Genomic DNA, 26,730 nt, shown 5'->3' on the forward strand with positions numbered 1-26,730 from the left:
GAAAGAGAAAAAGAAGAGAAAGGGTGGAAGGAGCATACAGTAGTGTTAACAAGTGCTGAACGCAAGTGGTAGTGTCCACTGTCCGATCAGCTTTTCCAATGGCCTAATTCTTCACCATGGAAGCAGGATGCGAAGCGCATCCTGGTGATTCCTGTGTAACTTACGAGTGTAGGCCCTGTCTTAGTGAGAGCAACACACAAGCACATGTACTAGCAGGAAGGAGTAACTTTTTCACTGTGGGTTCACAAAGCAGATGTGTCACTTCCAGGATGATACAGGAAAGAGAAACAAAGCTCCTGAGCCTGCCCAGAAAGGCCAGGGCAGACTGGGAACAAGGAATAAACCAGGCATAGATCTGCCTGCAGGAGCTCACAGTCTAGTATGAAAGGCACACATCAGAGAGTGGCAGAATGCAGAAGCAGAGTGTAGTTAAAAATGGCAATTGCATGAGCACCGAGTCCTAATGTCGGTGCACCTCTAGGACAAACAACAAAAAATGCTTCCAAAACTAGCAAGCCATCACCTTAGGACTATCCTGAGGACTAAAGGAGGCCATGTATATCACCCACACACACTTGGAAGGGCTACCACATGTGAGTTTTCTTTCCTCATATTCTTTAATAACAATCACATTGAACACTCTGAATCTGCACACAATCTTAACTAAATTTCCACATAAGAGTAGAAAGTCTCTTACAGTACGGGAGCCCGTTTGCAAGAGCTGTATCCTGAAGGTAGACAAGGGCTTGCACAAGGGCTCTTTCTCCATCCACATCACGTCTAGGAATCACTATCAGTTACACTGTACACACTGTATATCACTGTCACTTCCTTCAGCTTCAACCTGCATATCGCACTTTCAATAAATTGTGCGTAAGCAAGGATCCTGTCTATTCAGACACACAAATTCCTGAGTTTCTGGTACTGGGGACTGAATCTGGTACTGATTTAGGGATCTTTTTTTTGTTTTTAGAATAAGTTTCCAAGTTACCAAGGCTGAGCCTGAACCTGCAATCTTCCTAGTTAGCCTCAGAGTGCTAGGATTACAGGCATGAGTCTCCATTCTAACTTGAATTTCTAGGTCTTTCTCTAAAAATGTCAAATTTTTGTTCGTTTATGCAACATAAGAACAATTGTCTTCAACTGGCTATGACATCTGGAGCTTAAATTGAATTTAGGGATATGCAATACGAAAAAAATCTTATCTTAGTATCTACCATTAGGACCAAAGTTCTAGAGTCCTGTATGACTGACCAGTTTTTCTTAGGACATCTGCTCTGAAATCATTTCAACTTCTGAACAATGACACAGGTTACAGAGGCTCAATCAACAAGGTAATACCAGCAAGCCTTTAAATGAAAAACTCATCGTGAACTGTCCCTCTGCAGCTAGGTTCTGTATCAAACGAAGACAGAGGCAAGCTTAGCGCCTTCCTTCCACGAGTCCCTCCCCCACCTGACAGCTCCGTGAGAAAGCTCAGCACGTGTGTGTACATGTGCATAAACACACATGCATGTTACTCCATCAATTTACAGAGTAAGTTTAAACTAGTAAATGTGGAATGGTTACCATCCAGACCTCAAACTCTACAAACTGAGTAAAATAAGCCTTTCCTTTTGTAATTCTGGGCATCAGGTATTTTGTCTCAGCAACAAGAAAAAAGTAACTAAGACACTGGGTATAACAGGACTTGTGCAGCAGTTCCTGTGATGCAGTGTGTTCCTCTGTAACCTGGGCAGAATCCCTAAGCTCTCTGGATCTTGAAACCCTGGAGGTCGTTCGTGTGCAGGGAAAAGCTATATTCTACATAACAGGTTTCTTCACCCTTCACTGAAGCAAAACCTTAAAGAGCAGGAATGATGAATTTACCAATTCCAGGGCTTGGCCAGACTGAGGGCTGCAGATGCTAAACACATGACTATTACATTCATGGCTTATCCTAAAACTGCCTATGATTTTGTATTTTCTTCTACAACATGCTTAGACTAACAAAATATCCCCCCTGCCCACTATCCAGGCCCAACTTCCTCTATGGCTGAATAGCTCCCCACACACACCACTGATCCCTATGATGCCCTTCAGATTGAGCAGGTTCTATTAACTATGGGCCGCTACCGCTTCATTCTAAAACCCTGAATGGTTGGGCACCTTGTCCACCATGCACACCTTGGGTGCTTCTGGTAAAGTACCAACTCCAAAATTTCCCCACAATTCTACAACAACTGTGAAAGAAGCACGGTTTTAATTAAAAGAAGTAAGCTGAGTGTTAACACAAACGTACTGCTACCAAACTCAAGTTCCAAAGGCAGAGTGCACAGGACTTCAGCAATTAACTAAGTTTCTTACATGCTCTATAACGACTGGCAAACTGTTCAAACCAATTAATAGGGCTGATTTATAAAGTAACACTGGCCTATAAAATCTATTTTAAAAATTAGGCAACAAGACAATAAGAACCAGTTCTCTAAGCTATCTCCCCAGATCTAAGATGTACACTAATTCTCAATCTGCTTTTTGTTTTCCATCCAATTTACAATTACTAAAAAAAAAAAAAAAAAAAAAAAACCACACAACAACAAAAAACCTTTCAGGGAAGAATCTGTAAACTAACTAAAAACAAACAAATGAGCACAAAGCCTCCTGCCCTTATTTCCTGATCTATTCTCCACACTATCACAGAATGTGAATTACAGAAATGTATTCTTAAACATAAACAGTCTCAGAAAAAAGCTGAAAACACATACATTTTTCTTCTATTATTATTATTAACATTCACATGATATGTAAGACCTTACCCAGTTCTAATAATAACATATAGGAGGCAGCCTTAATTTGAGCTCTGACTTTCAAACCAGTGTTTAATTTAGGAGGGGGTTTAAAAATTCTCCATACTAGATATAACAGAAACTCTGAAAGTGCTAAATGTGGTAAGCAAAGCCTTAAAGAATCCTTTTGGTACCATCTTTCTCAGGTGACATCTGATAAAATAAAAATTCCTAAAGCTGCTCATTATCTTACCATATATATATATATATATATATATATATATATATATACACTTCTAACATGGTAATTCTACTTCTAGAAATGTATCCTACTCATCAAGTAAGCAAATAGCAACACCATATATTTATTTCTATCAGCGCAGACCTGTACTTACTAATTACTAACCTGAACCCCCACTAACCAGTGGGGAAATACCTCATAAGCCTTTCAAACAATGTGCTATTGTCTATACGACCATTAAAATCCATCTCTGAAAGGACTGTATGTGTGTGTGTGTGGGGGTGGCTAACAATATGAGCTGGTATCTACGTAAGGTGTAAACACTTTGTAACAAACTAAACTCTAGGAATCAGAAATTGTACCAAATACTAGCAATTAAATAATGGAAATATGCAACTAATTTTTGTTTTCTTTAGGGTACAATTCCTCTTTTTCAAAACTTACCTATTTTATCATCAAGGGTATAGGGAACCCAGTGCTTTATAAAAAATGACTTTGGAAACATTTTGGCCTTCAGCCATGTATACTGGACAAATATTTGCTCTGAAGAGGCTGAGGCAGGTAAGGTAAGCCCTAGATTATCTGGGCACTATTTCAAATATTCATTCTTCTTTGATTATAAACAATCTAAAAATTTTCTAAATTCTTTTTTCATGTTTAATAAATCAAACCTAAACAAAATCAAACTAAGGTCTTCATTAGATAACTTCAGTCCAGCCCATATTTAGCCTTCCCGAAAAGAAATCACAATGAATATATACAAATTAAAATGTGATTACTTCTTCAAGATTATCAGGAACATTGTCGTGAAGAAATTTTTCAAAATGTGAAAAATCTCAATGGAATAAATACTTGGAACCTACAGAAACCAAGGAGTTCTTTCATGTGCACACCCCTCTTCAGAAGGCTTGCAGCATGGGGTAAGGTAAGGAGCTGCATGTTTGGCTTTAAATAATATAATTTTGTTTTTCTGATTCTCTCCTCTTTGTTGGAAAAATACATATAGAAAAATAAAATAAAAATAAAGCAAAACACATTCAAAATCGACCAGCTGTGGATATGCTTACAGTCCCAACCTCTGAAGAGGCTGAGGCAGGTAAGGTAAGCAAAGCCTTAAAGAACCCTTTTGGTACCATCTTTCTCAGGTGACATTTGATAAAATAAAAATTCATCAGAGCCCAGGAATCTGGGCAACACAGAGGATTCCCTTTGAAAACGAGCAAACAAGCACACACATAACCGAAACCTCATTTACGATCTTTCTCAAATAACTCCAAACTTACTGTTTCCTTATCTAGGCAGACTGTTAACCTAAGACCAAACAAAAACTATTTTGCTGATAAATTATTCCTACTTAGACTAACGCTTGTAAGTTTAAAAGGACAATTTTAAAAAGAAGGTAAAGACTAGTTAGTTACAAAAAGAGCAATGAGAAGTTCTATAAGACACTTATGGGCTAACAGAGGAACTCAAATTATATGACTTTTTGTACAAAATTTAAAGTTCATCTGCAATACAGCAAGCACTAGTTAGCTGTGAAATGCTTCCAAAATTATATTTAAATAGTGTATATACTCACTGAATTCCTTACATTTCATGTTACTAAGTATAAATGAAGCTCGCAAACCCAAATCATGTTTTTAATTTAACAACACGTATTGGGTTACATTAAGGTATGTGGGTGAGGCCTACAGGGGAGTAATGTATACTAGAACCATGCAACATAACTAAACAAATGCAGTTTAAACCACATGGTAAGCAACTGGCCCGTGCTATTCACAAGAATTAGTTTCTTGAATCTGTGACAAATGTATACAAATGTAAAAGAGACTTAAGAAAAGAATCCAATGGAATTCTGGAAACTCATTTTCTAAAAATGTGGTGCTCCAACAGTCTCATGAGACATGTCAGCTTTACATACACTTTTTCTGATTGAAAAATATGTTGCGATGAACATGGAATAGTATCTGTTACATTTAATCTGAGTTAATACTTTGCAAAGACAAGGCAGTTTCATTAAGAGTCAGACTCCATATATTAATTTTAGGTATTCCAAATGCTCAAATCTAGAGGCTGATGTTCTAATTTAAGATTTCAACACAGACTTCACTAAGAAAGTTAAAAATAAGCACTACCAGGGCAACCACCTGTGTGAGTACCAGTAAATATCAGTGCATGATCACAGAATGAATATATGTGAAGTATGTATACTAAAATTTCAAATGAAATTCCATTCTTGGGGGGAACAACCAGCTCGGGCCCCTCTCCTGTCCCTCTCTCGGACAGGAGCTTTCTTTCCTTCAATAAATATATTCTGCTCATAAAAGAAAAAAAAGAAAAAGAAAAGAAAAGAAGGAAATCCCATTCTCCAAGTCACAGCCATTCTCTCAACTTTAGTCAGATATCGACTTCACTGGCTGTTGGGACAAACCCACCCAACAACTGGGTTTTGTTTCAACTACTTAGTTTTAATCCAGCCAGAGCTAGGCAGCCCCTATGAGCACATCTGTCTGCCTGTTACACACAGCTACATCAGGGTACGGAAGACCCAGAACCTATGGCTTCAAATTCAGAAGACAGGGATGGGGAAAAAGGACCAAGTGAAGACACAGCCAAATCAGGCTCAGGACACGTCAAGTGCCATAAGAAGGGGAGTCATGAGATGCTAGGGGAGTTCAGGGGTAGGACAGTTCCCCCTGCTTGCTAAGTGAAGCATGGTAAAAGTAACACACAAGATAAAAGTTCAAAAAGTTGGCTTAACCAAATGTTAGACCAATTTTACAAAAATAGGCAAAATGAAATTCAGACAGGCTAGCTTCTGCCCATGAAAGGATAAGCAGCCAGATTTTCCACGTTTTTCACAACTTAATTTTTGTATCGTTCACGTCCATTTTAGTAATCCCAACTACAATGTGTGCTTCATGCGTGTTCATTTACCACAGATATAACACAATGTACAAAAGACACAAGTTCGTACTCCAATGGCCCTTACGAAGAAAACATACAAATACATGCCTGACAGTGTCAGCAAGAAACTGCAAGAGGCCCACTCGGCCAAGGTTACTTCTGGAAGCCAAGTAAGATGTGCTCATCCACGCCCCAATCCTGCAGCTCTGGGAACAGATATTCCACAGCCACACTAAGGCTGGAACTAATCATGTCTCTTGGGGCACTCAGCTTCTTTAAAGGCACAAAGTGATTTGTCTGGTGTCTTCTACAGGAGGATGCAGAAGTATAATATAAACTAAGTATTAAATGCACAATTTTTAAAAAATGAACAAAACTAAAGTCACCAAAGGATGCAAAAACAAAACAAAGCTCAGTCATTGCTGTAAGTTTGCTTTAGTATACATAATCCAAAATGTGACCCAGCCAAAAGTAATTATTATTATGCCTTGAATAGGGTTTCAAAGGTGATTTATAGTGAGGGAGCACATTTTCAAATACCTTCCATGTCGTCTCCACGCCTCACAGACACATCAACACCAGGAGACAAGAAAGCCACCAGTAATCCTGATACGATGGCTACCAAGAAAGAATACTTCTCCTGCCAATCTCTAGCTCAAAAGAGCTTTCCACTTCTGTAACTCAAAACAGTGGCCATCCTCTCTGGTCTGGAGGACACATAATGCCCCTAAGGCCACAGCCCTTCTCAGAATAAACCTACAGTGTGAAACTAGCACACAGCATGACAGACTGATAGGTGGGCTCCAACTGCCAGGGCTTGTGTTCAGAAAAAGCAGCAGGACAAACAGGATATGCTCTTATGATTACAGAGGATACCATACAAAGATAATTTTAAAAAATCATCATAATTTCTAAATCGACTTCTTCATTTGACCTGATTTCCTTTAATCCAAGGTTCAGAGCACTGGCTAAAATTTCCAAGACTTGTTGAACACTACAAGGGGCAGACACTTTGGCAAAGTCTCCTGAAAGGACTTCTGAGGCCTAATTACTATCATATATATGTAGACACAGATGCTTAAGTCTTCATGAAGTGTCTGGCTTAAATGGAGAAAAAAATGAGGCCTTTCCATAAAATTAAAATGACACCATAATCTTCAAAGGTAGCATTTCAATTTGTTAAGATGACAACTTCTCACCCAGATCAGAGACGGCAAACTGGAACACTAGAGAATCCATACATGAAACATTTTGGATCCATCACCAGTTTAGGTACTTATGTCAGTGCTGCAACATACACACAAAGCCCCCTGAAAACAAAGCAAGTGAAAACATGTATACATGTGTACACACACACACACACACGCACGCACGCACGCACGCACGCAAGGACACATATATAGCACTGCTGAAAAACAAGAAATTCACATCCATCAGAAACCCACAATTCTGCCTTGAAGCAAAAAATCTTAATCAGGTTATAAATTGCTCTTGTGTTACTATACACACAGCCACTTAATCAAGTGTTGAGTCCTAAGTAACAAAATGTGACTCATGTGTTCAGATTTTTTAAATTCTTTCTTCAAAAGAAAAATGAATATCTTACCAAACACGCATCTGAGTCTGTAGTTTAAAAAAGAAAAAAATACATGGATGAGGCCACAGGAGGGGGAGGCAGGCAGGCAAGCAAGCTAAGTCTCTACTCTTTAACCCAATGCAAAAAAGAAATGCTGTGTCTTATTTCAGCCACACCATCCCCTGCTAGAGAAGCACTCTCAACTACACAGCCTTCTCCACTGGCACTTCTGAGACACCAATGGCCACAAGGGTAAGGACAGGTGACATAGGACATCTTTAACAGCGGCTAGATGCTAGAATAAGAGGAACTGCTAGATAGTAAACAAACAAAAAACCTCATAAACAGTCCTATCTTCACAGGTCTCATCAAGCTGAAAAGATTACTTTCAAAGAAAAAAGTACAAAGATAATGATAAAAAAATGTTTCCTGAGCACCTTCTCTGCACTGGGAACTTACTTTCATTTCAATAATCCTCACAACGACTTTCTGAGGAAATCACTAAGGTTCCTTTTAGAGAGGTGGAAAGGGACTCAGAAGTGACTGAAGTCACAGCACGTGTGCAGCTTCACCCAACCACCACGATGCAGCGTGGCCACCTGGAGCAGAATGGCAGGCTGGTGGTCACTAGCGAAGAGTCAGACTCGGCTACCTCGCTTCTCACCTTCCTCGAGCAGCACTGGACTAGGTGCTAGTGAGACGGCAGACGCCACGCAGCTTCGCCTACAATCACTGCCTGTTTGGGAAGTTACCCTTCCCACTGATAAAATGAAGCGGCTGTACCTGTCCCTCAGGAAGGCTGGGAAGATTAAATGTGGCCTTGTAAGGTATCTAGCACCAAAAATGTTTCTTTTCTCCATCTACTCCAGAGAACATGGACCATAAATAGTGCAATAACTGAGAAGGAAAATACTTCCATGAGATAAAGAAATGTTTCAAAAGATCGTAAGGGCCAGGGGCATCCCTCAGTAATGAACTGCGTGCTTAACACAGCAGATCCTGAGTTTAAAAGAACAACAACAAAACAAGAAGATCAAGGGACTGACCCTTGATTTTGAGCATATTTGGAAAGTACACTGGGAGCGGCCTTCTATCAAAGCATGTAGGTGGACTGACTCCCAGAAAAGGCTGCACACTTACACCAGGACAGTGAGCCTTGTGGAGTGTCCAGTGCTAACAGTCTGCTGCAGCAAGCGTCCCACAGGTGTACCACCCTGCCCTACCACCGATCAGCCGGCACCTACACAAGGGCAATCTTCCATGTCCCCACATGAGTAGGTCCAGAGCAGAACTTCATCTTCTTTCTTGTTGGCCTAACTATACAAACTTCTTCCTCACTCTTCTTTCAGTACCATGATACACAAGTTATGCAGAAGAGGGCCTGCTTAGTACATTTACAGAAGATGCTAGGAAGCTGAAGTCCACGGGAATCTATTGGCTGTTACAGTGTACTTTCAGCAGCTGTCACCTCTATTGCTCTTTATTTCCCTTCACAGCAAGGAATGGATTGAGTATTCTTGATTATCCAAGTTATTTGTGAGTTCATGATAATTCACGGAAATTTAGTTGGTAATTCAATTTACTGAAGTACCTGAATCTAGTTGTCCAACATTTTGCTAAAGTGAACAATCAACAAGCACATTGGTAGAAAGGTATCACTATAGGACTACATTCTACCAGAGTAATATTATCTGATGGGGGGTAGAAAGGGGGCAGGGGAAAGATAGGAAGACTGCAAGATTGAGGTCAGCCTGGGCAACTTAGAAAGCCCCTGTCTCAAAATAAAATAAAAATAAGCTCCAGACATGGTGGCACACTGCTGCAATCCCAGGACTTGAGAGGCTGAGGCAGGACTGCAGGGAGCTCAAGCCAGTACAGACTACCTAGTAAGTTCAAGCTGGCTTGAATTACATAGTGAGGCCATGTCTCAAAATTAATTAATTAATTAGAAATAGGGGTAAGATATAGCTCACTATTTGCCTAACAGGCAGGATAGCTTGGGTTCAATCCCAGGATTGAAAAAAAGACTGCTTTTCTACAAGTGGCAAAATGAAAAATTCATAGTATTTCTAAAAACATAACCTCTAGAATTTTAACCATTCCACATAACATCACCAACAGCTAGTCAGTCCTCCTTGGAACAAGACAACCCTTTACAGGTGCTGGCAACATCGAAGGAGTCCCGGCCCACCTGCTGCCTGGCTCAGTGCTGCTATTGAAATGGCCAGTATCAAATCTCCTCTGACTCAGAGTCTAGAGTCTGCAAGTAGAAATCTGGAAAAGGGTGGAGACACCCTATAAACCATTAGAATAAATTTACATCATGCATACTGAATCTCTCTCTTCATTGATATATATCACTTTCTAGGTATTAAGCTTTTAGTTCTGATCATTGAGTTGGGAGAACTCGGAACTGAACTACCCAGAGAACAAATGTAAAAACAAACAAATCATGAATCATTCTTACCAAAGTCAGACTTACTCTTTCCCTTAGCTGATGTGTGACAATGGACCACCAATCAATGAGTCATCTGTAGGGTGTGACAAGAATGCTCTACTTGCAAGGAACGACCAGCACCTAGCATCACTTATCAGTACCCTGCGACTGGGCCTACACGAATAGATTGCTCAGGGCAGGCTTAGGCCTCTATGTGCCTCCTCTTCCGTCAAATCAACTCTACTAACATACTATTCACACTTAAGCTTTAAGAGCTTTCATTTAGTACTATGCGTGTCTTTCAAATGCATTACATGTCCACAGCAAATCACAGTATCCTTAGGGCCACCGCTTTTCTTACTTGTATGAGTAAAGCAAAGGTGTACTCTTGATTCAAAAACAACTATTTGCCACAGAAATTGTTCTCTAGTGTCCTGTTTTCCAAAACTATCAAAATGCCAAAAATATGAGCTTTGGTGAAGGGAATTTGTTCACTTTTTACTAAGACTAAATTTTAAACTATAAACATTCATTTAACATGAATTTTTATACTGCCTCAAGCCTCAAAAGAGAATGTTACCATCCCCAAGGACTAAATCACTTGTCTCTTTTAAGAGTTATCAGAATAGCATTATGCTGAAAGTGACAGTCTGGCTCCGTTCTGTTTGTTAATGCAGCCCAGACTTGCTGGCCAACTGCAACTGGCTCTAAGTCCTTATCACAAATAAAGCCATTTTTTTGTGCCATTTCTATTTTTCACTTAAACGTCACCAGCTCTTCAAGACTCAGGACCTGTCAAGTGTTCTGTTGCCAGGACTCTGCTTGTCAGAAAGGTCAACATCCAGTACCTTCCAGTTGGGTCCCAAAGGGCCTCTCTTGGTCTTGACTGACTGGAATAAGGCTGGGTCTTCATTAGCTTTGTAGTCCTGTAAAGCAAAACAAAGTCAGAGGCAGAGAAAAAACAGACAACATTCTTTAACCTTGCCAGAACAGCTTTTTGCAGCTACCAAAACCCATGATAGAAACTGATTAAAACTCACTGTGCTTAGCATTTAAGTAGGGAAATGCTTCTATTCGACATTACGTTTTCAGCTTTGCTCCCTTTGCTTTAAGCTTTTATCTTAGACAAAAAACAAACATACAAACAAAACCCTGTATAATAAGTAATGGAAATCTTGTCTAGCAATCCACTATGACTAGTTACTAGACAGCTATCTCCACAATGAATCTGCCAAATTGCCCACAGTTTGAGCATTTTGATAAGGACAGAACAACGTTCCAAAAATAAAATGTATCATCTCACTCTGGCAATCCCTATTAATGCCCATATACAGCTGCCACCATGACTGGGAACACATAAAACTGACTGGGGTTTCCCCATCTCTTCCATGGATCTATAGGAGAAACTTAAAAAGTTCTTGATCTACCCCTCTAATCCTACTTTAAAGGCAGCTAGGGGCTACAGAAACCCCGATGCCTCACGGAAGAGGGGTTATATTCATGTTGACCCTTTCTGTTCAAGGACGCAACCAAGTATCATAGGACAGCCTCAGCTACATCCTGACACAGAGGAATGGCCCCAGAATCTGTTTCTTCTAGTGCAGTGATGGTGAATCTTTTAGAGCTTTCAACAGCATCTCACTGCAGCATGCATGCCACAGGTCCATCACCTCTGTTCTAGTGCATGTAACTCTTATTCCCTTTAATATCCTCTTCCTGAGAGGATGAAGGAAAGAAAAATATGCTTAACCTATCTGCTTTATAAAAATTCTCTTGTCACTATATGCACATAATACTGTACAGATAGAAACAAAAAATTACTTTTGAAGTGTCAAAAAAATTGAGTTGTAACACCAGACAGAGGTCATTCAGTGAATTTAGAATGTGGCAGAGAGAGAGAGAGAGAGAGAGAGAGAGAGAGAGAGAGAGAGAGAGGAAACAGACAGAGACACAGAGACAGATAGAGACACAGAGAGACAGACAGAGACACAGAGAGACACAGAGATGGACAGACAGACTTAGAACGAGAATGAACAAACAAGGAGAGGGGTAGGAGGGAGGGAGAAGGGATGGGGGAAGAGAGCAAAGAGAGGGAGGAGAGGGGCAGACCTTTTCTTTTCAAGCAGAATTTGTGGAACAGGGTTCTTCTTTGCATCTGTCAAGGAACCACATACTTTAGGGAAATCCCCAAGCAAGTCAGATACGAAACTCCAGGAAAAAAAAAAAAAAAAAAAAAAAAAAAAAAAAAAGGACTATTCTAGATCAGGGCAGTTCAAGCACAAAGCACACATTGAACATGCTCTCAAGTATAACATAAACTTTCCAAATCAAAGAAAACATGCTGAAAAGCACTTCTTAAGACCCAACAGTTGCTCAGCAAATACACACGGCATGTTAATTCCTAGGGAGAAAGCTTTAAATAAATTATGTGAAGAAGATATGAGATCCTGGAGGAAAAAACTTTAAAGAAAGATAATAGGGTAAATATGTGACCTTGAATTTGAAGGTCTAAAGGTTGTCCAAGAAGCTACAAAAAGAGCTCAAAAAAATCAGTTTCCTATTATACAAGAAATACAAAATAAAAGATATAGGGCATAGAAAGATAAACCTTTCTCAAATGAGAAGGGGATCAAGAGCTGGATGGAAGTGGGAAAAAAAAGGAAAATGGGTGGGGAACATAGCCAAGAAGGAAAGGTGGGAGAGAGAAGACGTAAAAAGAATTGAGATGCTTTGTGCACATAGACCAACTCCCCACAAGGAATGTAATCACCAAGTACTGTGAGTGTGCAAGGCCCTTGCACTTGCCAGGCAAGCGCTTATTCTACTGAGCCATCTCCCCGGCTCCGTGCCTTAGTTTTAAAATACGGAGTCCACCAAAATAATGTATCTATACCTCAGCTGTTCCTATACTAATATGTGTCTTGAAACTAATTGGTGCCACTTCAAGCACCTCGTGTAACTGTAGAGGCCAAAGTAAATGTATTAATCTCACAATGTCTCACTACATTTAGTATTAAAATGTTTATACAAAATTTTCTTTTCCTGATATATATATTTTGGGGGGAGGGCAGATTCTGTAATATAAAGTGGCACAGCCTGGGCACAAGGTCAGGCAGCAGCACCCAGGAATGAAGGCTGGGATGAATGGCCTGCAAAAAGCCAGACAACTGGTGTTCCTTCCAAGTCTGCGCACATCCGCATAAAGTCCCCCACAGCCAGTTAGCATGCAGCCTTAAACTCCAACGTAGAGCTGCATGCTAAAGACTCACTTCTGAGGAAACAATGAATCGCACAGGTGATCTCAAGACTTGCATTCAAAATGAGAAACAACCCACTCTGCTTTTGTTCTGTTACAGGTTTGAAATAAAAATCTAGAGACCTCACTTTTACCTCAATTAAAAATTAGCATCACATAAAATAATCACCTTCAGCATCATTTCCCTCAACCAAAATCTACCGAACAGCACCCAGTGGTAGACAGCCCACAGGCTAAAGGTAGACTGCGGGGTCAGAGGCCGTGAGAAGGACCAAGCCACAGCTCAGGGCTCCATAAAGTTGGGAGAAAGAGAGGCAAACAAAAGAATAAATAAAACCCCAGGAGTGTGAACAGCCAATGGGAGAATGGGGAGAATTATAGCCCAAATTTAAAACAGTCAAGAAAATGCATTTTTAAAGTGAGTATAAAATCATGCTTAAAAGAAAACAAATCATCATTAAGGTGCATTATGTCTAAGATATTTCAATGTTTAAATTTTAATGACCAGGACAATGGCTACTGGCTGCTTTACTGCATCACCTGGGAACATCCTCTTTTCACCTTTCCCCTACTGACTGGGGTTTGACAATATTGTGGCCTGACACGTGTTTTTCTGCTTTTATTTTTGGATTTTACAAAACCTATGGCGCTCAGATGAACTGAACAATAAATAGCCACCATTTACATAGGATGCTCCATCATTTTCTATAGCATGAAAAAATATTTAGCCTTCTGATTTTGGATTTATTAAAATGAGGATGAAAGAAGGGAAACAGAAGTTCAGAACTGACATACTAGGCACAGAGTGTAGAATTACTGTGAATTTTAAACTTGCCCGCCACAAGAGGAAAAAAGCCACAGAAAAGTACACACAATTACCGCTATGGCTAAGGAATAAAACTGGGAACATTATATGGCGAGGACAGCATACACTTGATCTTAGCCAAAAGCCCGAGAAGCGATAAGAGGACAGTGCACAAACCACAAAAAACAGAATGAACTCGGTCTAAATTGTGGCCAACATGAATTCTTCTAACGTACATTACTTATACCCAGGACACATGCCAAAGCACGACATGGTACCAGGAAAGGTTGCAATGCAAGTGAAGAGATCAGAGGAACTTCTCTGACAACACTCCTCCCTAACCACTTTCCCCCACCAACAACTGCGGGAACTCATAATACCTCTCTGACACAGATTAGTAAGAAGATGGAGCAACACTTCCAAAGTTCTCCATTCTGGACCAATACACTGTTCTAAGAAGTACCTTTTCAAATCTTCATTATCAGTGTAAGTGATGAGCAAGACAATTTTCTGAACTATGGATTACAGAAGCTCAGAAGTGAATCTTAAAAGCCACACAGCTCCCCTCATTTGACAGATGAGGAAACCACCGTCCAAAGAGGTGGTAGTACAGCTTCCCCTCCTCAGAATTCAACTCAAACTTCCTTAGCCTCTGTCCGGCACTCATTCTGACAGAGTGCATAGGATGATGGCATTAGGTGTCAACAAATTCCAGACCACCAAACTATAGTATTATTTCAAAGGCATCAAGAAGCCACACCACTTTACATGGCAATGTGAATTTTCCTATAAGGCAAATATATACATACATATATATATATATATATATATATACATACATATATATATAATAAAATCCTAGTCTTCCCCTCTTGAATACAAAGCTACAAATACTAAAGATATCATACTGAAAATGTAAAAAGCCCAATTATTAACAGTATCACTTTAACCCTGGCAGAGGAGAATAATGCATCCTGTCAAAACTTAGGAATTTTGGTGTTTTTGTGTTAGTTTGAATACTTAAATGTTTAATCAGTTGAGTAGCAAGATATTAAAAAGCAGGAAGCAGATGCAGTCTTGACAACCTCAGTTGTGCATCTCTACAATAAATACAATTTTTTTTTAACAGTATCTTCTTCGCTGCAATTTTATTGTTGGGTATCTAGTTTGGTCTTTCTGTATCTGAAAACTACCTGATTTATATCGGTATCACAATGAACAAATATATTCCTTCATGTATGACAGTTTCAGCATACAGAATGCAACCTCAGCTACCAATTATAGCTGCAAATGAGCAATAGTGTGGAATGAGACAGCCTGCTGGCTTTGTTAGTATTCGGTCTCCTTTGGGATCCCATGGGGAAAGGGGAGGCTCTGATGAAGAGAAGCCCTTGGCTCATGGTTTATTGTGCTTGCCACCAGCTGCAGACTTCTCATCTCATTAGTTCTTTTAGAATACTGTGGGTGAAGACAGCTGTAGCCTACTTGAGTCTTCAGCTCCTGGGTATTCTGAAGGCTGAATTTGCTATGCACTTTCTGTAATCCTTGGGAAAAAAGAAAGCAAATTCACTAGGCCAAGGAAATGCATTTTTAAAATGAATTTTAAAATCATGTTTAAAAGTAGAAAAATTTTATTGCTAAGGTGCATGCATTTAAAGTTTTTTATGATCCAATTTTAATTATCTGTATAATGCCCAGAGGCCTGGCCAGGATAAGGGCTTAGTACAACCATCATTATCAAGTTAGGTGTAATGTCCCTAGACACCACTTGCTCCACCAGTAATAGTGTTTGAACAACATAAAAATACAATAGTAAGAGCATAAAGTAGATTCAGATTAGTGTTAATATGGCTCTATTTAATTGAAAACTCTTATTTAAGTAAAAACGAAGGAAAGTAAAAGTCACTACATTCTTTGGAGAATAAAATAAAATATAATATGGTAAATAAATGGGTTACTGAGTCTCTGTGCTATAGCCACAGAATATATTCATTAAATTCTTATAAATAACTGTTTTCTGTCACTGGAATACAGAAGTTGTACTACCTCTTGGGTGTACATCTGTTACTCACTACAGCTCTCAACAGACAGAAAGTCTCAATAGAAACCAGATTCATTCTGAAGACAAAGAATATTAGTTTTATGAATCTTTTAGCATAGCGGCTGTCCCCCAAAATGCAGGTACAGAATGTGTGCTGAGCCAACCTACATATGTCCTTGAGCCTAGATGTAACTCATGACTATGAATGGGGAAGTGAGTAGGAGGTGAAGGGCATGCTCGTAGGAGTTTCTTGACAGCTTGTGAAAAAAAAAAAAGAAAAATCAAGATGAGCTCCAGACACCAGACACTACTTAAAGAGCCACGCATGGGTTGCCACAGGTAAGGATATGTGTGAAGTAAGGACAGCATATCCAAGCCACAGCACTAGCAACCACAAAATACATGCTCATAAACACTAATCCAAAGGGGAGGGGATGTTACAGTATAAACATAAAAAAATGAGAGGGCCATTAAGATCTTGCAGCCAGCTACAAAATGCTCCCCTTTAGCATAAGATGATTAATTAGGTGTCCAGTCAAATAGCTCAGAAGTCATATACTAAGTTTAAAATGCACAGATACTGCTGTTCACTCAGCGAAGCTTATTTCCTCTAATTAAATCCTAAAAGTAAAGCCCAGGATAGGAGAAAAGGCTGAATTAAAAATTAAGATAAGTAGCAGACATAATTTATAAGCACTCTATTATGTTTTCTGTTTTGTGTCATTTATAAAAACAAAAAAGTTCCTGGACCCTATCACTGTTGACCCCAGTGCCAAACGTACAACTGGAGCCCACAAAATTTAAGCCAGCCTCCAAAGGGTAAGCCCATTTAAAAAATGTTTGTGTAGCATGTCGCAATAGAAAGTAACAGAAATGTAAAGAGAAATAACATTCACTGGCCTGTTTAAGAAGCTGATTTCAACAGTTATTTTCCAATAAGCAGCTTTCCTTTCTATTTTTAATTACATCTCCCCAGTGACTCCTCACCCTTTCAGGTTCCCACAGAGTACCATTAATATAGTATAAGTAAATCTCATTAATTCAGGTCCTACCACCTTGGAATTCATAATCACTCGGACAGGGCTGGGCTGAAGTTTATCTTTGCATGATCTATGAAAAAAAAATTTGCTACACAAATTAATAGAGTAACAAGATCTCAGGAGGGCTGTTTAAACAGTTCAGAAGTGTTTTAGAGCAATTCAGAAGCATTCATTTGCATATAATTATTATGCTAATTACAAATCATTCTTATCTATTCATTAAAGCAGATTCCCAAAAGACCACTAATTGTCAATAACTTGTTGGCCTAGTTTCTGTTTCTGAATGTACCTCAGAGGAACAAAACCACATTAAAAAATATTCTACAATTCAACCCTCTCATTAATCCTTATTGGCTTTCCACCAATGAATCCTAGAAGCTGAATTTTTAAACAACTGAATCAAGAACTGAGAAAAGCAATCAAATATATGCACACTGGACAGAGTAGTTTTGCAATTTTTCAAAACTCAGACACTCTCCATAGAGTCCTAAGAAGACTAGGTGCTTTATGTCCCACCCAGAGTCATCAACAGAGCTGCTGAATGTTGATTAACAGAACACCACTACACTAACTTAACACTTGCCAACCAACCCCTCCAAGTCTATGAAGACAGACCCCACCCACCAAGGCCACTAGAAAGAAACACCTGAAAAAAAATGACAATTTCAACCCTAAAAAAAACCCTTTTAACAACCAGGTGCCTGATGTAATACACTCCCTATCCCACAACAGAGAAAAGGAAACCAAATAGCTGTGCTCTGGAATGAGACGGCCAGGTGAGGTCCAACGAGGGAAGCACCTGGGAGGTGAGAAGATTACTGGCCGGCCTGGGGTTGACAAACCATCCTGTCCTAAGCAACTGCCAGTGAATGCCTTTCCATTGTTCCTCTAGCGGAGCTGAGCTGCCGGCCCAAGTGTGTTTCAGTCACAAATATACCACAGACATATTATCTAGTTTCAGACTTTATGCATTATAGCAGCTAAAAATGAAGGCATTTTGGGGCTGGATTCCAGGCCTTCTATGCCAGCCCCACCCCCAGGGCGCGCTGAGACAGCAAATGAGACTGGGCGTGGTGGCACACACCTATAATCCCAGCTCTTAGGAGGCTGTAAATAGGAGAATCACTAGGTGTCCGATCTAGTAGTGAGACCCTGAACACCCTGTAGATCCTTCCCTAAAATACAGAAAGAAAAAGAAAAAAATGAAGGCATTTTAAACTCTTAGATAACAAGGAAGTAAGTTTTAGTACATTAACATGTCAATTTTGTTAAGTTGCTTATTTATTAAACATTACATATTCTGAAATTAAATTGCATATACTCAAATAATATGTTTAACCAAGTTTTAACAATGCCTTTGATTCCTTTTAAGTGAAAGAAGACCACTGAACAACTACATCATATCCCATCAATTAAAATAGGAGAAACTGCAAATTCTAAATGCAACACCCCTAGTAAAACGTTGGTTTGTTGTCTGGTCTTCAGCTCCTATATCCCGGATCCATCTGATCCTTTAGCACAAATCTGACAATGAGGGTAGGAAAATTATTGGAGAAAAGTGAAACATTTTAAGAGCAAAATCCAAAGAAGAGTACTTTTCTTGCTACTATTTTGAGAGTACCTAAGTACTAGGCCAGTAGGAAGTCTCCCAGGGAGCCCTCCATCACTGCTAAAAATCTGCCCACCTGCAAAGCTGCTGACACCAAAGTGTAGTGGGCACTGCAGAATGGTGGTTTTTGCTTTATCACTTCATTATTCTCGAAGACCTGAAGGGCTCTGCTCCTTCTCAGCCCAGAGAACCTCTCCTAAGAGATTTTATAAGGGATACCCTGTAAAAACTTGACTGAGAGTCATTTATATTGGCTTCTTTAATATATGGAACTAGCTGCCCAAAAACGGCATTTTTTGGCTCTCAAGGGAGGTTTACTTCCCCATTCACCCAGATTACCACCTTCCTTTTCTTTTAAAACATGGACAAAATTAAGAATGAGCATCAAGTTAATAAATGTGTTCCAGAAAAATATTTTGTGCAAAGTCTGTTCGAATGTATAGACCTTGAACAGAAAAGTGAGAAGTTCTTGCTAAGAGTTAAGCAAGCATGAAATAAGCAATATTTTATTTTCCCACAAGAGGGCACTGCACCCAACTATGCCTTCAAACATAAAGGACAGGCTCTACAGCCACTACTGGAAGGGATCTGAAAATACTTGGCCATGTAAGGAAGCAAAGCAAAGTTGAAAACACTGTCATATTTCTTTCTAACGGGAACCATTCTTACATTTATTTATTCCTCATTGAGAATGGAGGAAATCCTCCACAATTTACTACATAGCTGATCCTAACAAAGGTTTGCTTCATGGTACACAAAATTAACATGTGTAAATTTCTTAAGCATAAGCATAACTGCTACTACCTCAAATTTTGTATTTGTCCCCCCAATATTCAGAGGGTTACTAGTACATGTGTTAGGTGCTGGGTCACAATTCTCACATCAAAAAAGAGCTCTGAGAATTCTCCTATACATCAGGGTGAAATTTCAAGTTTCTAAGATAGAAATGTTCATGTTAACAGCAAAAGGAAAAGGTATTCCACCGAGATCACGTGTCTGCCCCTGCCAAACAGATGCAAAGCAGTACCTGGCAGCAACAGGGCTTGCTGGATCTCAGCCAGACTTCTCATAATCAAGAGCATTTTTCAGATCTAAAAACTGGGTAGTCAGCCACTGCACAGCTCCAAGCAGCAGCAAGCCCTCCTCAGGAAATATGAAGCAACTGCTGAAGCAAATCTAACATCCAAAATGCAGTTGTGAAAGGCAAATCAAACAATGATGGTCTGACTTGGACATGTAGGATATCACCTACCAAAGATTAATTTGGTAACTATCTTAGGTTGACCCAGAAGAAAATGTCATTTCTGTAGCTCAAAAGCTAACAAAACACTACCAACTTACACTGTTTGATGTAATATTTAACTTCTGCTAGGCAGATTTCATCATTTTAATTTTAAAAAGAAAATATTTAATCTTATACCAGTTACTTAGAAAATATTTATGATTCTTACATGTCTTTAGAAGTCTTTTTTCTAAATGCAGACATTAAGATTATCTACTCAAATACATAACATCTACGCAGTCCAACAGAATACTTTATCCAAAGAAAAAATACAGTGAAGCCCTCTGAAGGCACAACAAGCAAGCAGTGTAAGGTATGGCCTACAAGAGTCAACTATAGAAAAACCAAGCTTCACCAGCTTGCCAAGGCTAGCATTTAGGAAACAGCATTCAAAAAAAAAAAAAAAAGGAAAAGGAAAATAACCTTTTTAAAAACACTACAAGCTCAGAGTTCAAAATAATTAAAAGTACTTTAATTTCTACTTTTACTTAATTAAATTTCCACTTTACATGAGGTACAGCATATTCTCAGCCTCACTTAAGAAGGGACACTGATGTATGTATTAAGAAATACTCACCAAATGAGCATTCAATGGTGAAAAACAAAACTCAGACTTTAAAAACCATTTCATTTCCTCAACAGGATGATCCTTACAAAGACTCCCCTAAGATCCCCTGAAGTGCTTAGGGGAGCAGTCTGGATGCCCCAACATCCCTTCTGGCCTGTAAACATGCACTTTCGAGGGTGGGGGCATGTCACTCAGCAACAGTCAGAACTCCAAGACTCCCCACTCTGATTAGCCTTTGAGCCCTGACTCTGGCAGCAGCCCGGAGCCTCACATCAGCCTGCACCAGCTGTGAAAAAAGCTCCCTTCGGCAGAAGGACCCCCAGCATCACCGCTTACACAAGCAACAGCTGGAAGGAACTAACTCCCCCCCATAAGAATCCTACAGGGTCTTTACACAGATGCAATTACTCTTTTATTTGGAAAAATGTTTACCAGGTCAACACATAGCAAATATTTTATTTTTTAAAGAATACAAAATGGTGATAGATAAAAACAGCATTAGGAATGACACAAAATTTCACCAAACAAAGCAATAGGAATATTCAACAATGGTTGCTGTACTGCATGATGTTATTTTCAAATTAGATGTTGAGGTTACTGGATATAAATGTACAAAATTGGTTTAAAGAAAAAACAAAATAACAGAAAATTTTAAGAAATTCAAAAGAAAAAATATAAAAGACAAAATTTTTAAGCATTAACTGCTCCTTTCAAAAGACCAGCAGAAACTGGCAGTACGATTACCCAAACTATTTTGCATCTATAGCTAAATATATCTTTTTGCCTTCTTTCTTCTTTCCTTTCCCTCATCCTAGGCTTTCCTTCTAATTGAACAAAGTCTTTACCTTTCACAGTATCTACTGTACCTTTCTAATTTTATTCTCTTCCAGGTTCTCACACCAGCGAGACAATACAATGCTCGCACATGTGGATCTGATTTATTCCACTTACCATTATGATCTCCAGCTACATCCATTTATTTATAAAAACCTCAAATTTATCTTTTTTTTTTTTTTAGTAGCTGAACATACAGCAAATATTAAGTTCCAATAAATATTTGTTAAGTGAATGAGAACAATGAATAAGTGGCATTCCTTCCAAGGACCTACACCTAAATACATCTCTGGGTATCCAAACTTTTTACTTGTATAAATGCAAAATTTAGAATATGCCGAGGAGGTAACCAAGGCCAATGATGAAGAATGGTCCTTCAGGGGACTAGGGAAGATGGATGGATGAACAGACAGTTTGTTTGCTCTAATAAATTAAGAATGCTCTCAGTCATGCAAATAAGTGACATCGTACGGTAATAAGCTGCTGCTCTGGGAGGAGGAAAGCCAGCAACCCTATGTTTAGGTTCTGCCTCTCCTCCCACTAGTGTTACGGCCAGGGAAAGTGACAGCACTTCTTTGGTTTAAAACAATTAAAAGCAAATTGTACACAGCAAATTCCTTATCAATGAAAATCAATATGTTGAGCTGTAAAAGGCTCAAATAAACAACTTCTGACATACCCAGTTCTGCAGAAAACCCACTACTATTATGGACTACTGGACTATATTGGATTATTTTACTGAATTCATGCACCTACAATATTTAAATGGCAATGGAATACCCATCTCTGATAAAACTAAACAAAAAAGGCGATGTAAATGAAGGACCATTTTGTATCTGTACATACAAAATAGGAGATATCCAGCTACTTTCTCTTAATTAAATGAAAAGAAAGATGTGTACTAATAGTGCTTGGACAGGATATCATGTCTGCATCTTGTTCTATGAAAAACTATGAAGACAACAATATGCAATGTATTAATTACTGAAACTGTCCTACTAACCTGTTTTGAAACGATCTCATTGCTATTTCTCAATAAAATTAATAATAAAGAAAGAAAGAAAAAGAAAAGTCTGAGATGAATGCAGTTAGACCACGCAAGCCCTCTACCTGAAATCTCTTCTGCTCCAAAAACATTAGAAGGGTGCCTGATCTGGTCTTCACCTAAAGTGAAGTGTGCCAGACCACAGCTCTCACACGCAAGCAAGCACGGGCAGGAGTCACTGGGAGGGCTCCGCAGATCCCAGCCTTACCTCAGAATTTGAAGACATGTATATACTTCTAACAAGCTGCCAAAGGGCAGACCATGTTTGTCTTGGCCTAGGTCCTAACTAAGGGATAAGGCAGACAAGCTCTCAGGTTAGCTACAATGCTCCCTAAAGCCCCTCGAGGGCTTGAAAAGAACGCCTTACCTTCCAAGGAATGCTCTGAGAAACGGATCTGCTCACAACTGGGACCTACACAGTGTGTCCAAATGTGACAAAACTAGGGGAAAGTTGGTGGAGACTTTGTAAGAAAAGTCATTCTGGGCACTGTGAGGGAGGCAACCAAAACTTCTGCAACACAAGTGGAGCGGCCCAGAAGAGACACCTGACAGCCAAAGAGACTTCAGCGCTACTCCCACTCCTCATCAAGGGTGACGTCTGCCAATGAAGATGGGGTAGAAACAAGGAGATGTGGCGCACACAGGACACGGAAATTATGCTCAGGTCAGGGACGGGACGAGGGAAAAACGGGAGTAACAATGAGAGTAGAGCTTAACAAAATTAAAGGAAGTGGCATGAATGAAATCTGGGCTTTATTTTACTAGGCTACGCTTACCAGGTAAACACAAAACACAAGCTCCTTCAAGCCCTGTATGAAGTGCCAGTAAAGGACCTGTTGGAGTACCCTGCATGTTGTCTCTGTGACCCTGAAGCAATATGCAAGAGCTGTTTCTAGCATGGACATTCTCTTCAGGAATGCCATTTTCAGTGAAACATCACTATAGCCCCCAAATGTATAACTCTTGGTTCTGAAATACATCATCCAGGGAAAAACATCTTCTACCACAAGATAAAACATTAAATTCACATTATGCTGAAACACAAAGGGAAAAAACTTCATTCTCTTTGCACTTGCTGCATTTTAATATGGTCAACTTAGCTCTTTTATATCGTTAATACATTCTTACCACTGACACCTAGAAAAGTTACACCTTGAGTTGTATTAACTTTAAATGTGTGGGGCTGGTGATATAGCTCAGCAGCACAGTGCTTGCTTGGCAAGCACAAGGTACTGCGTTTGGTTCCTAGTACTTACCTCAAAAAAAAAACCCAAAAAACTTTAAATGTGTAACCTTAAAATTAAAATTCCTGAATTTCCATTACTTCTATTATAGAAAAACTTTGGAAATCATACAGTCACAGAGTGTGTGCTGTGGAAGAAGGTGATACGATTCTTTCTCGTTCCACATAAATACCTTAAAATGTGGTTCCAATTTGTTTTTCAAAAAAACTTCTCATTTTCATTCAAATTACTTCCAAAAACGAAGGTTTCTCTGATGTTAATGGTGTATACACTTTGGCTTATACTTTAAAAGAGTCTTCCTCTCCTGGGAAGTGACTTTTGTATACAAATCATGGAAAGCTACTTAGACAAAGCGCTGAGGATGATTAAAAGGGGCCAGGTTCAAATTTATACCTTAAAAAAAAGCAGAAGCAGATGTCAACTGACTCATTTGTGTATATTTTGGGAATGAGCTGAAGATATGCATGCGCATTTCATCAGGACATTTAAAGAATCTCTAACTTTTCCTGTGGTTATGAATCAATGGCAACTAAAAATGGGCAAAAAAATTTCTTTAAACTTGTATTCTAGTGTTTTCTACTTGATAGCTGCTGGACTTACTACAATTTGGCCTAACCCAAACAATTCTCTAAATTTAACAAAAAACATTTATTGATTTAGAAACTCAGAAGTTTTAGAATTGAACACACATCAGATTTTTCATCATCTAGTACTGTGGTTATTTACTATTTAAACAACAAAAACTTCCATCTCCAAAACACCTTTCCTTCCCTACTGTTTTGCTTGTTTTTTGGCTTTTGTTTTTTCACGATGGAATATTGCTATGTTGTCCAGGCTGGTTCTGATCCAGCAAACCCATTATTGAGACGCTCCCTGCATGCTGGAATTGAACATCTTGCTAAATCCTACAAATACTGAAGTGAGTACAGTGCAGCCTTGGTCCTAAGGGGCACCCAATTTCCTGAGGAAGTCTTTCTAGGAGGGATGTCTGGGAAGGTGGCAGGAAGGGCTGGTATAGAGATGTGCTGGAGAAGAGGTGTGTTCTCCTGGAGCATGCTATGCTCCTGCAATGCCAAGTGGAAAGACCCTTCTTTCTTAAAGAATGTAGCTCTTTAAGGATGTGTCACTATAATGCCTCTTCCTCATGAAACAGAGACTCTGCTTCGTATGGTGGATATATTCTAAAGAGCCAAAAGACAGCGAGTGGGAACGTTCTAGACTGGTAACTTATTACTTCAGAACAGTGCTCTAATACTTCTAGTACAATGTCAACAAAAAACTTTAAAAATGTACTTAAATATAAGAGATCTTTTCAGCTACTCTGTGAACCTAAAATCAGTGCTCATGCCTAGAATTACTGTGACAATGTCATTCTTCAATTAAGTAAATATGTCAAAGCATCCAGTCAAGTATTTTATTACACCATTGGTCAAATCATTATCTCTTCAGTTTGTAAGAATGACCAAACAGCAGCAAGCTAAGAACAAGAATGACAAGCCATCTGACCTCACAAAGAGTTAAACCCTAAAAGTAATGAATTAAAATGTCATTTTGAATTAAAATGGTAGAGCTGTTTATATTAAATCCATCTGCAATAGCAGAAAACTCCCACCAGGTGGAGTTAAAAGATTCAAGCTTCACCTTCAATTCTTGATTTCTTGGACGTCTGTCCAGATTCTAAGATGTGATTACTTAGCTTCTTAAAATTACTAATGCAAATGATTCATTTTCTATACAGCAAGCAATATGAAGCAAAGAAACCATCTATTTTTTTTTTCAAAGAGCTGAAGGGAAGATTAAGGGGAATAAAAAGAATTAAGACATGTACACTACACAAATTCCCCATGATGAACATTATCATTATGTACTGCAAACTTGTATTAATACAAATTAAAAAAAAAAAAAAAGAGCTGGGCACGATGGTACATGCCTATAACCTAGCATTCTAGGACGGTGAGGCAGGAAGATCAAGTTCAAACCTAGCCTATGTAATTTAGTGACTTAGTAAGATCCTACCTCAAAATAAAACAGGTGAAAAAGGGGCTGGGCATATAGCTCAGTGTGAAAGCCCTGAGTTCAATAGAGAGTACAAAAATAGTTTTTTAAAGAAATTATCTCCAGAAAAAATCCAGTAGCAGTTCAATGTAAACTTTTTTTTTTTTTTTTTTGCAGTACCGGAGATTAAACTCAAGACCTTGTGCTTGCCAGGCAGGTACTTATTCTACTGAGCTTTCTCCCCAAAAAGTTTTGGGGAGTGGGGGCTGGCTCAGGCTGCCTTAAGGATGGGTCAGGTAAAGCAGGTGGAGTCAATATAAACAAAAGGAAAAATCACTGACTAAATCAGATGGAGACTAAAGTAGGAGTCAATACACCACAGTCTGAGAAATCTCTTGACTTAGAGAAGTGCTCCTGATTTGTTGTTTTTCCATACCACCAAAATAAATCTTACCACAAATCTTTAAACTGAGCAGGACAAGGCACACCAATCTGCCTAGCTTCTGGATATTAACAATCACCTAAGTAATCGTATCTGGCACACACATGAGAGACGCATTCCAATTACCTTCCCCTTGAAGGGCACTCCTTTCCTATTCCAAAAGTAGCGCTAGAGAAACAAAGGCAGAACCTAGCCACAGCTCCCTGGTAGAGGCCTGAACAGAGCAGGATCCTGATGAATACCAAGCAAAAAGGGGCAGTGATGCCTCCCACTGAGTTGCAGGATGAGAGCTTCAGCTGGGAGGAGCGTACCCAGCCTTGCCCCACCTGACCTGAACCAGCACAAGCAACTCTGCACAACCTAAGACCCAGAAAACTGAGGAACTCACTCGCTAACAACTCCCTAAATAGGTGACCCAATCCACTGGGTGCAGCACCACCACCCCCCATCACTCATCCTATTGGTTTACTGCAATTAAGCTCACATTTCTAGTATCCCTCTAAGGAGCCAAGTTTTCAGCACCAAAATTTCACTCACTGCGCTACTGTGCATGATGCACTCAAAGGCGATGCCCTCTGTGAGCCACACTCTTGTCTGGACCCTGCCCCATAGGGCAAGTGGAACTTCTGACTTGCTTGTAACA

At 39.3% G+C, this 26,730-nt stretch overlaps 1 protein-coding gene across 2 annotated transcripts in view; it reads right to left on the reverse strand.

The window, feature by feature from the left end:
• The window catches only part of Pitpnb (phosphatidylinositol transfer protein beta), a 63,056-nt gene that overhangs the window by 9,161 nt on the left and 27,165 nt on the right, over positions 1 to 26,730 (reverse strand). For both annotated transcript variants that reach the window (XM_004628029.2, XM_004628028.2), the window contains exon 8: positions 10,775 to 10,852. In XM_004628029.2, the coding sequence (XP_004628086.1) occupies positions 10,775 to 10,852 (78 nt within the window). The remainder of the gene's footprint in view (positions 1 to 10,774; positions 10,853 to 26,730) is intronic.

Source organism: Octodon degus, unplaced genomic scaffold, assembly GCF_000260255.1.
Source record: "Octodon degus isolate 3935 unplaced genomic scaffold, OctDeg1.0 scaffold00021, whole genome shotgun sequence".
NCBI classification, from domain to species: domain Eukaryota; kingdom Metazoa; phylum Chordata; class Mammalia; order Rodentia; family Octodontidae; genus Octodon; species Octodon degus.